Source organism: Scylla paramamosain, chromosome 9 (genome assembly GCF_035594125.1).
Source record: "Scylla paramamosain isolate STU-SP2022 chromosome 9, ASM3559412v1, whole genome shotgun sequence".
Classification (NCBI taxonomy): domain Eukaryota; kingdom Metazoa; phylum Arthropoda; class Malacostraca; order Decapoda; family Portunidae; genus Scylla; species Scylla paramamosain.
Genome location: NC_087159.1, coordinates 23387501 through 23399790, shown reverse-complemented (window position 1 = coordinate 23399790; position 12290 = coordinate 23387501). Strand labels below are relative to the sequence as shown.

Sequence of the window (12290 nt, the reverse complement as noted above, 5' to 3'; positions counted from 1 at the left end):
GAGAATACTGGCCAACTCTTGCGTTAGAGAGGTGGACAGAATAGGGGTGAGAGAAAGAAGAAAGTCTTGTGGAGCGAGGCCGCGGGAGGAGAGGAGGCACGCAGTTAGCAAGATCAGAAGAGCAGTTAGCATGAAAATAGCGGTAGAAGACAGCTAGAGATGCAACATTGCGGCGATGAGAGAGAGGCTGAAGACAGTCAGTTAGAGGAGAGGAGTTGATGAGACGAAAAGCTTTTGATTCCACCCTGTCTACAAAAGCAGTATGAGTGGAACCCCCCCAGACATGTGAAGCATACTTCATACATGGACGGATAAGGCCCTTGTACAGAGTTAGCAGCTGGGGGGAGTGAGAAAAACTGGCGGAGACGTCTCAGAACGTCTAACTTCATAGAAGCTATTTTAGCTAGAGATGAGATGTGAAGTTTCCAGTTCAGATTATAAGTAAAGGACAGACCGAGGATGTTCAGTGTAGAAGAGGGGGACAGTTGAGTGTCATTGAAGAAGAGGGGATAGTTGTCTGGAAGGTTGTGTCGAGTTGATAGATGGAGGAATTCAGTTTTTGAGGCATTGAACAATACCAGATTTGCTCTGACCCAATCAGAAATTTTAGAAAGATCAGAAGTCAGACGTTCTGTGGCTTCACTGCGTGAAATGTTTACTTCCTGAAGGGTTGGACGTCTATGAAAAGACGTGGAAAAGTGCAGGGTGGTATCATCAGCGTAGGAGTGGATAGGACAAGAAGTTTGGTTTAGAAGATCATTAATGAATAATAAGAAGTGAGTGGGTGACAGGACAGAACCCTGAGAAACACCACTGTTAATAGATTTAGGAGAAGAGCAGTGACCGTCTACCACAGCAGCAATAGATCAGTCAGAAAGGAAACTTGAGATGAAGTTACAGAGAGAAGGATAGAAGCCGTAGGAGGGTAGTTTGGAAATCAAAGCTTTGTGCCAGACTCTATCAAAAGCTTTTGATATGTCCAAGGCAACAGCAAAAGTTTCACCAAAATCTCTAAAAGAGGATGACCAAGACTCAGTAGGGAAAGCCAGAAGATCAGTAGAACGGCCTTGACGGAACCCATACTGGCGATCAGATAGAAGGTTGTGAAGTGATATATGTTTAAGAATCTTCCTGTTGAGGATAGATTCAAAAACTTTAGATAGGCAGGAAATTAAAGGAATAGGACGGTAGTTTGAATAATTAGAACGGTCACCCTTTTTAGGAACAGGCTGAATGTAGGCAAACTTCCAGCAGAAGGAAAGGTAGATGTTGACAGACAGAGCTGAAAGTGTTTGACTAGGCAAGGTGCAAGCACGGAGGCACAGTTTCGGAGAACAATAGGAGGAACCCCATCATGTCCATAAGCCTTCCGAGGGTTTAGGCCAGTAAGGGCATTTTTTTTTTTTTTTTATGTAGGAAGGATACTGGCCAAGGGTAACAAAAATCTAATAAAAAAAAAATGCCCACTGAAATGCCAGTCCCATAAAAGGGTCAAAGCAGTGGTCAAAAATTGGTGGATAAGTGTCTTGAAACCTCCCTCTTGAAGGAATTCAAGTCATAGGAAGGTGGAAATACAGAAGCAGGCAGGAAGTTCCAGAGTTTACCAGAGAAAGGGATGAATGACTGAGAATACTGGTTAACTCTTGCGTTAGAGAGGTGGACAGAATAGGGGTGAGAGAAAGAAGAAAGTCTTGTGCAGCGAGGTTGCGGAAGGAGGGGAGGCATGCAGTTAGCAAGATCAGAAGAGCAGTTAGCATGAAAATAGCGGTAGAAGACAGCTAGATATGCAACATTGCGGCGGTGAGAGAGAGGCTGAAGACAGTCAGTTAGAGGAGAGGAGTTGATGAGACGAAAAGCTTTTGATTCCACCCTGTCTAGAAGAGCAGTATGAGTGGAATCCCCCCAGACATGTGAAGCATACTCCATACATGGACGGATAAGGCCCTTGTACAGAGTTAGCAGCTAGGGGGGGTGAGAAAAACTGGCGGAGACGTCTCAGAACACCTAACTTTATAGAAGCTGTTTTAGCTAGAGATGAGATGTGAAGTTTCCAGTTCAGATTATAAGTAAAGGACAGACCGAGGATGTTCAGTGTAGAAGAGGGGGACAGTTGAGTGTCATTGAAGAAGAGGGGATAGTTGTCTGGAAGGTTGTGTCGAGTTGATAGATGGAGGAATTGAGTTTTTGAGGCATTGAACAATACCAAGTTTGCTCTGCCCCAATCAGAAATTTTAGAAAGATCAGAAGTCAGGCGTTCTGTGGCTTCCCTGCGTGATATGTTTACCTCCTGAAGGGTTGGACGTCTATGAAAAGACGTGGAAAAGTGCAGGGTGGTATCATCAGCGTAGGAGTGGATAGGACAAGAAGTTTGGTTTAGAAGATCATTAATGAATAATAAGAAGAGAGTGGGTGATAGGACAGAACCCTGAGGAACACCACTGTTAATAGATTTAGGAGAAGAACAGTGACCGTCTACCACAGCAACAATAGAACGGTCAGAAAGGAAACTTGAGATGAAGTTACAGAGAGAAGGACAGAAACCGTAGGAGGGTGGTTTGGAAATCAAAGCTTTGTGCCAGACTCTATCAAAGGCTTTTGATATGTCCAAGGCAACAGCAAAAGTTTCACCAAAATCTCTAAAAGAGGATGACCAAGACTCAGTAAGGAAAGCCAGAAGATCACCAGTAGAGCGGCCTTGACGGAACCCATACTGGCGATCAGATAGAAGGTTGTGAAGTGATAGATGTTTAAGAATCTTCCTGTTGAGGATAGATTCAAAAACTTTAGATAAGCATGAAATTAAAGCAATAGGACGGTAGTTTGAGGGATTAGAGCGGTCACCCTTTTTAGGAACAGGTTAAATGTAGGCAAACTTCCAGCAAGAAGGAAAGGTAGATGTTGACAGACAGAGCTGAAAGAGTTTGACTAGGCAAGGTGCAAGCACGGAGGCACAGTTTCGGAGAACAATAGGAGGGACCCCATCAGGTCCATAAGCCTTCCGAGGGTTTAGGCCAGACGGGAGGAACAAGCCCAGAATCGTCCAAGGTAGGGTTTTTAGCAAAGGTTTGAGCAAAGAGTTCAGCTTTAGAAATAGATGTGATAGCAGTGGTGCCATCTGGTTGAAGTAGAGGAGGGAAAGAAGAAGAAGCAAAGTTATTGGAGATATTTTTTGGTTAGATGCCAGAAATCACGAGGGGAGTTAGATCTTGAAAGGTTTTGACATTTTCTGTTAATGAAGGAGTTTTTGGCTAGTTGGAGAACAGACTTGGCATGGTTCCGGCCAGAAATATAAAGTGCATGAGATTCTGGTGATGGAAGGCTTAAGTACCTTTTGTGGGCCACCTCTCTATCATGTATAGGACGAGGACAAGCTGTGTTAAACCAAGGTTTAGAAGGTTTAGGACGAGAAAAAGAGTGAGGAATGTACGCCTCCATGCCAGACACTATCACCTCTGTTATGCGCTCAGCACACAAAGACGGGTCTCTGACACGAAAGCAGTAGTCATTCCAAGGAAAATCAGCAAAATACCTCCTCAGGTCCCCCCAACTAGCAGAGGCAAAACACCAGAGGCGCCTTCGCTTAGGGGGATCCTGAGGAGGGATTGGAGTGATAGGACAAGATAAAGATATGAGATTGTGATCGGAGGAGCCCAACGGAGAAGAAAGGGTGACAGCATAAGCAGAAGGATTAGAGGTCAGGAAAAGGTCAAGAATGTTGGGCGTATCTCCAAGACGATCGTATACGAGTATACGTATACGAGTACGAGTATACGAGTATACGAGTAAGGTGTTGCACCAATTGCTCTAGGTCATGAAGGATAGCAAAGTTGTAGGCTAGTTCACCAGGATGGTCAGTGAAGGGAGAGGAAAGCCAAAGCTGGTGGTGAACATTGAAGTCTCCAAGAATGGAGATCTCTGCAAAAGGGAAGAGGGTCAGAATGTGCTCCACTTTGGAAGTTAAGTAGTCAAAGAATTTCTTATAGTCAGAGGAGTTAGGAGAGAGGTATACAGCACAGATAAATTTAGTATGAGAGTGACTCTGTAGTCGTAGCCAGATGGTGGAAAACTCGGAAGATTCAAGAGCGTGGGCACGAGAGCAGGTTAAGTCATTGCGCACATAAACGCAGCATCCAGCTTTGGATCGAAAATGAGGATAGAGAAAGTAGGAGGGAACAGAAAAGGGGCTACTGTCAGTTGCCTCAGACACCTGAGTTTCAGTGAGGAAAAGAAGATGAGGTTTAGAAGAGGAGAGGTGGTGTTCTACAGATTGAAAATTAGATCTTAGACCGCGAATGTTGCAGAAGTTAATGAAGAAAAAGTTGATGGGGGTGTCAAGACACTTAGGGTCGTCGACAGAAAGGCAGTCCGACCTGGGGATATTTATGGTCCCCTCCCCAGATGGGGACTCCGAGGCTGGTGTAGGAGTCGCCATGATTTTAAAATTTTTGGGTGAAGGGTGTGTGTGTTATTAGGTGCTTGTAGTTTTGTGAGGAGGAAGAGAGTTGTCTTTAGAGTGCAGACTGTGACTGCCCCCTTGTGTTGTGAGACACAAAGGGAAACGTTCAGTGAGGTCACAGCTGGGTTTAATGATAAGTTCACAGCACCCCCTGAACAGTGCTTTAGACCTCACTGGGAGTAATTATCGTTTCGGCAGGTGTTTACTGCCTCCTCCTCTTAAGACATCATTGCGAAGAATTTTAATAGGTAGCATGAAGTAGTCAGAGGGTGGAGGAGAGGGAGGAACAAGCCCAGAATCATCCAAGGTAGAGTTTTTAGCAAAGGTTTGAGCGAAGAGTTCAGCTTTAGAAATAGATGTGATAGCAGTGGTGCCATCTGGTTGAAATAAAGGAGGGAAAGAAGAAGAAGCAAAGTTATTGGAGATATTTTTGGCTAGATGACAGAAGTCACGAGGAGAGTTAGATCTTGAAAGGTTTTGACACTTTCTGTTAATGAAGGAGTTTTTGGCTAGTTGGAGAACAGACTTGGCATGGTTCCGGGCAAAAAATATAAAGTGCATGAGATTCTGGTGATGGAAGGCTAAGTACATTTTGTGGGCTACCTCTCTATCATGTATAGCACGAGAACAAGCTGTGTTTAACCAAGGTTTAGAAGGTTTAGGACGAGAAAAAGAGTGAAGAATGTACGCCTCCATGCCAGACTCTATCACCTTAGGCAGCACGTCAGGCAATTTCCCTGGCCTGTTCTTCAGTGGTCAAGTGGGTGTTCTTCAGTGGTCAAGCGAATTTTAGCTCCGAGGAGCTAAAATTCGAAGCCCTTGTGAGAACTGAAGAAGATGCCTATTGCCATTTGAATAAAAAATAATCATATAGAGCTGATTCTTTGCTTTGTTAGACATGATCCCTACATCACAGTTTTTCCTTACTCCATAATCGCTAATAATAGACCATATTTCGTTATATTATAATACTTGCAGTCTGTCTTGATAGACTAAGATAATAAATAAGGATATGTAAAAGATGAAACACACCCAAAACGTAGAAATAGTGTGAAAATATCAGCAAAGAGATGCTTTGACATTTCATTCTATAACTGCTATATTTCCAGTTCCATGCATCAAGTTTTGGTAGTCATATTTGGCCAACATCAGGCATTATTTTCACCCAGAATGTCCACCAGGCTACGGCATATTACTATATGCCTGTTCTTTAAATGTAACAACCATTGAACAAGAATAACCAATGTGTCTGTTTCTCTCCTTCAAAAAAAAAAAAAAAAAGGAAAGAATCGACTCCAAATGATTACTTTTATTCAACTGACAATATCACAAGGCTTGGAAGACCAGCTATTAACTTCTAAATACCACAAACTTCAAGCAGTGAGTGGTTAAGGCTGTTGCGGTCTCTTTGAGGGACACATTGCCAATGAACTGTACAACACTTTTTCTTTGGATAACACGCCAGGCAACTCTGCTGCTCTGTTCTTCAGTGGTCTAGTGGGCGGAGCTCCGAGGAGCTAAAAATCTAGGCCCCTCTCACACTAGGCAACTAGTGACCGTCACTAGTGACGGTCACTATTTGCCTACCATTATTTTAAATTGAGTCTTTCACACTACGTCACTGCGGTTGTCCGGTTGCGCAACAGGCTATGGCTGTTGCCCGCTCTGGTAACAAGTGACCGTCACTGGCAGTTGCCGTCATCGACCGTTGGGCACTGTTTCAAATGGGAGCTTTCATACTAAGCTACCGTGTGGCGCAACTTTCGTTCTAATCTGTCACTTTTCTCAGTGGCCTGCCAGCTTTGCACAGGGAAGAACGTGCGAGATGGAGGGGATGAAGGTGTTGGAGAAAATTAACACAAGATTTCATTCACGAAGTGGAAAAACACCCAGCAGTTTGGGATTCATCCACTGACCAATATAGCAACAAGAATGAAAAGAGGAACGCGTGGAGTGAAATTATTATGCACTTCATTCCCGACTTTGAAGGGAAATCTCCAGCTGAGAAGAATGAAATAGGTGAGTTGAAAACAAACACCAGTTCATATGTATATTTATACAGAAGTACACCACAACACCCTCATATCAACACGTCACACGTGTTATCCCCACTACCACCACCGCCACACATGCCGTCCCACCAATACCACCACCACCACCACCAGCATTCTCTTCACCTACACCACCACACCTTTATATCACCAACCACATCACCTCATTTCTGTCTAGATATGATCTCGTTGCCAGGGAACTGCACCTTTGTCACCTACAAAGTAGTCGGCAAATTTATCTCTCAGGTTGCTGGCAAGTCTTGAGGATGACCCTGTTGCAGACTCCAGTTCAAAGAGCCCTTCAACTGTCAAAGTATCCTCAATTTGAACGCCATCTCTTGCTCGAACAAAGTTATGCAAAACACAGCACACTTTGACGATGTTTTCTGCACTCTACGTTGAGTGGGCGATGGAAGATGCGCCATTTGTTTGCAAATATTCCAAATGAGCATTCAATATATCTGCGAGCCCGTGAAAGTCTGTAATTAAATATGCGTTTCTTTTCACTCAAAAACTTCCCAGCATATGGCCGCATTATTTGTTGAGTGAGGCCAAAAGCTTCATCAGCCACAAATACGAAAGGCATAGATGTCTCAAACCCAGAGTAGGATTCGATTGCAGGAGGAATGTTGAGGGTTTCGTTTGCAAGTCTCTTGAAAAATACACTATCTTTGAACACGGTTGCATCTGAGGACTTTCCATACGCACCCACATCAATTAAGAGGAAATTTATGATGCATCACACAAAGCAAGAAGCAAATTTGAACAATAATTTTTGTAATTATAGTACAATGAACCACTGGCTTGATTACCCTGATATGTTTTCCATCCAAGGCACCAAGGCAAATTAGAAAAATTAGTTTTCTCCCAAAACTGGGTTGCAATTTCCATCCAGAATTGTTTTGTCAGTTGAGGAAAAGAAATTGGCTTCACTTGTTTCCAGATGGCCTTGCAGACTTGCCGTATGATGGTAGAGATCGTAGATATGCCTAGTCTGTACTGGTAGTGTAGATCAGTCATAGTTGCTCCGGAGTCAAAGTACCTGTAACAACAAAATAAAGCTTGTAATAAATCATATACCAGGCTTACACATATTTGTACACTCGGATAGGCTATTTCTGTCTACATAGGAATGTCATTAAATTTACTCCTAAACTAGATTTATATTTATCATATTTAATACTAAATATTATTTTTCCTTGTTTCAGCTACTCATGTCCAGAAGAGGTAGAAGGGAATTCGTGCCTGTTACACCAGAGAGCTTATGAAGAAAAAGAATTGAGAAGAGTGGGTCAGATGTAAGTGGACGGAAGCAGTATGCTTACTTTGAAATCCTCCGTTTCCTTGAAACGGTGTGCAAACGAACCGCTAGTATTATGGATGGAAACAATGATGAGGATGCTGAAAATGATGGCGTACAAAAGGGTGATATGGAGACTCCAAGGGAAGTCGGAGACTGAGAAACGTCCTAAACACTCTAGGATGAAGAAAAACAATGATGATTAACTGATTCAAGTCTTGAAGAGCAAAATTCTTCGCGAAAATCAACAGCCATCCGATGAAACAAACGAGGATAAGTAACCGTTGTTCTTAAGGTGCATACACACTGCGCTGATGTTTCGTGTTAACACGCCATGTGACGTGTCAACACAGCAACAGATTGCATCATATAACACAACGACGTTTTTATTTATCTGATGCATGTTACGTCAGAAAGATTTGATTTTTTGTGGAGTGAGCACGTTCTTTCTTTCTTATCCTCCAATTTTGTGTTGTAAAAATTGAAAATGAATGAAAATGTTAAATGAACTCGATGAAGAAGAGGAGCAGTTAGTAGCAATAGCTATAGCGCTTGCTACTTCTGGAGAAAAAACTCAAACAAATGTGATAAACGCCGAAAGGGATAGTTTGGGCGAGTTTCATCACCTATTTCCCCAGCTACTGTCACAGGAAGATCGTTTTGTTATATACTTTAGGATGACAAAAGAAGAGTTCTACAACCTTTTAGACATAATAAAACCAGCAATTACAAAATCCAACACTCAACTAAAGAAATGTATAGCAGCAGAAGAGAGACTTGCTGTATGCTTGAGGTGAGTAAAACTTACACAATTATGTCTTAATATTATTTTCAGCTAATTAGGTACATGAAACACATAGATATGTAAGATATTACATAGAAAAATATACTGCCTCCGTTCCTGTAGGACTTCGAAACACTATTGAATAATATCAAAACACTATACAATAATATGCGCCTACACCTATCTGACGCAGATTTCCTTCTGACGAATATCTGGGAGTTTTGAATTTGATCTGATGCGTGTTGATGCATGTTATGTCGCGTAACACGTCAGCTGACGTGTTACGCGACATATCAGACCAGTGTGAACTTCATTATGAGAACGCCTGTTCCAGATTTTTTGCTAACACGTGTTAACACGTCATATGGCGTGCTAACACGAAACATCAGCGCAGTGTGTATGCACCTTTACTATCCCTTGTATCAGAACTTCAAAAGGTACCTGCAGACAGAAAGCTTCAAGTAAAATAACATATCATGACTACCATCGCGCAAGCTCAACAAATTTACTAATAACTGCCACAGTATCAATATCCAACACTCCCTGTTTATCATCCGACACATCTACCTTACTATGCGCAGCAGCCAACAGAAGTGCTCTTGTGCAGTCAACTCCTACACCAGCATCATCACCTTCGTCACCTACCTATTCGGAAGTCAGCAGCGTAAATGATGACTTTATTAATTTCGACCAGTGAGCCTCACATGGATTTCCATAGTAATTACATAAATACTGTACGTTGAAGAAAATAAAATTACCAAAAGGAAGCCCAGTATTTCAGTTAAAGTATCCTAGCAAACTAGATTAGCTACTTAAATATGCATACCTTACCTTAAAGTCACAGCAAGTTTCTCATCTGGCCTTATGCTTCGTTTAATCTTTGTGTCACTCCTTATGATGTCTTTCTCGATGAGGCTGAGAAACTCCTCAAATGAAGGCTTGCTCATACGTAAATAATTAAAGAATTTCTTATCATCACATAAATCACTAAAGTGTATGATGTAAATCTCTGTCTATTCTTGATGATAACATCTCATGCATATGCATTGTTCTTTTTCTTGATCAGCAAAGCCAACAGAAGCACCTCCTCCATTGATGCCATTCTTTCGACTAATGAGATGATGAGAAGGATTCCACAACTCGGTGACAGTCACTGGTTGCTTGCAGTTGCCTAGTGTGAAAGGGGCCCCTTATGAGAACTAAAGAAGACGCCTATGATTGCTGTTTTCTAATATTTTTCTTGTTAGCTGTGACTTGTTTTCTTCTAGAGGACATGTGATTGCTGAAGTTGCCCCTTCGTCTTGCTGGGCCTGTTTGTGAGTATTTATTTATTTATTTTATTTATTTTTTTCTACGGTAGATGACCAAGTTCTGGCGTTTTTGAGGATCAATTTGTGTGATGTTCTTTTTCAATATTTGCTTCATAACTTTTTTTTTTTTTTTTTTTTTTTGTAGGAGCTGGTGTACTGTGCCCTGTAGAATAAAGCCGATGGTTTTCTTCATTGCACCTTCTCCTCCCTGATGCCAGTGGTCCATAATCCTCTTTGTTTTGGATGTCTCTCTTGTTGAACCCGTTGTTTATCAGAACGTGTAAAGCGTTCAATTTTTTGATGGACTTGATTCCACGTGCTACAATGAGTGGTGAGTGCCCTTCGTATATATGCTGCTATGGTAGAATTGTATCGTTGGGGGCACTCACTGTTCCCGTTCAGACAGTGGCCAGGGTTTGTGTCAATACCGACGTCTACTGAAGGAGGGTCACGGAAATCGCAATTTGGCAGGCACTATAAAGATGCCATCACACAGCACCCGAAAGAGAATCGGACAATTTTAAGGAATAAAGAGATAAGTCCTTAAGAAGATACAAAATGCAGAACTTCCCATCTCACACACACACACACACACACAAAATATATGGAGATAAGGAGATGGGACAGAACGAGCATAGCTCTTTTCCTACAAAGTGCAACTAAGTAAATATAGCTGTACACACACACACACACACATATATATATATATATATATATATATATATATATATATATATATATATATATATATATATATATATATATATATATATATATATATATATATATATATTGTGTGTGTGTGTGTGTGTATGTGTCCAATAGGTTCATAAAATTAAAATGTCTTAACTTGCTACATTATAACCTAGCAAGACAACGGTGCGCGGCAGCGCGAGAGTCTGCCGCCAGTGTGACAGAGAGTATTGGAACCAGTGGCCGTGGCGGGTCGGTGTCTGCTGTCCTGGCAGCGAGATATGGACCATAAAAAGAGTCCTAGCAGGTTAGTCTTCATACTTCAAGCCAAAATCGTAAATGTAGCTTATTTCAGGTGCAAGAGAACTCCCATAATATTAAGATGACGTGCTAGAGCTTGTTGAACGCCTGGCTCCTGACAAAGGGATAACCTGCTTTTCTTTTTCTCTGCGTGCATTTTTATCAAGGAATCTTTGTAAAGTATTTGCTTCAACCGTAAATGCGATGAATCTTTTTTTTGGGTTTAAGATGGTGATGTGCGACTTGTCACTCATTTGTTCCGTCATGGCTGAGAAAGTAAAGCAAGTTTTTTCTAAGAAAAGAATTTTGAATAGTCGGGTTGGTGAGGTGCTGTCAGGCCGATGTGGTCCAGGCAGGACAGGCTTTGTGGAACGGGATTTATTTATCTCTTTCTGTTATTTATTTATCTTTTTTTTTCCACTGGATGACAAACTGGTTGACTTAGCCATTCAGCCCGTGTGATGAGTTAGGATAGTGTTAAATGTACCTATGCGGAAGACCGAGCAAGCACAGGTGATTAGGTACGCTAAATATGAGAAAATAGCTACATAAGCCGTAAATGAAAAACAAACGTACAGTAAGTTGAACAAGAATGTGGAAACAAAATCTAATTATATTAATTAACAAATATTTCCTGAAGTCAGAACAAGTTAAATGCCCTTCGAAAAAGGAGAGAAATAGGCTAGGCAAGCCTGACAAATTTTTTTAAGTATAATTGTAGTTCACACTGCTTGTCAGATTCGTAAAACTGCAGCTTTTTAAAGTTTCATTTTTCTTCACTGTTTTCCAGTGCACAACAAGCTTGACTTTGGAAAAATAGGGTTTTTGGGTGGGGAAACAAAATTGGCCAACTTTCTTTAAATCTTTGTAATCATCTTTGTAATCAAGTTTATGCAAGTGGCAAATTCAGTGAGCTTTTTTCAATTTTTTTATGCCGTGGCCAGAGAGAGAGAGAGAGAGAGAGAGAGAGAGAGAGAGAGAGAGAGAGAGAGAGAGAGAGAGAGACTGGCCACCGGATTCTTACCATGTATCCTGGTGGGCTACCTGACCCTGTCAACATGTAAACCACACTCTACTTTAATCAGACACAAGCTTATCAAAGGTGCCTTCAAGCTTTTAAGGTAGGTAAGATGTACAGCAGGAGTTCCATTAATCAATTCCCCGTATACTAAATGCTTTTTTATTTCAAGCCAAGTCCTGATGTGGGCCACCTTGATTTGGTAATGCTTAGATGAAGACACATAAATCAAACAGAAAAACTTTTTTTGTGTTTTTGTGATAATTTCCCCTGTAAAATTAACCACTGAAATGCTATTCTTTGGGAGTTTGCTCTAGACTGAAAAAAGTCTAGCCTTTTCAGTCTTGGAAAAGTAATCTTTACTTTCAAGATCACTGA

The 12290-nt window shown here is 41.5% G+C and overlaps 1 protein-coding gene and 1 long non-coding RNA gene across 8 annotated transcripts in view; both read left to right on the top strand.

Moving 5' to 3' along the window:
• The first annotated feature begins 6058 nt into the window (after nt 1-6058).
• On the top strand, nt 6059-9357 carry LOC135103724 (uncharacterized). Its single transcript, XR_010270186.1, has 2 exons — nt 6059-6475; nt 7716-9357. It is a non-coding gene; the product is annotated as an uncharacterized LOC135103724 (long non-coding RNA).
• A 1391-nt stretch (nt 9358-10748) lies between these two features.
• The window catches only part of LOC135103722 (RING1 and YY1-binding protein A-like), an 82473-nt gene continuing 80931 nt past the window's right edge, over nt 10749-12290 (top strand). For 2 of the 7 annotated variants that reach the window (XM_064010355.1, XM_064010353.1), the window contains exon 1: nt 10779-10901. In XM_064010355.1, coding sequence (XP_063866425.1) covers nt 10876-10901 — 26 coding nt within the window. In that variant the 5' untranslated portion in view covers nt 10779-10875. Of the gene's footprint in view, nt 10902-11770; nt 12016-12290 lie in introns of those variants that run through there. The other 5 variants (XM_064010354.1, XM_064010357.1, XM_064010358.1 and 2 more) reach the window with 5 other exon arrangements.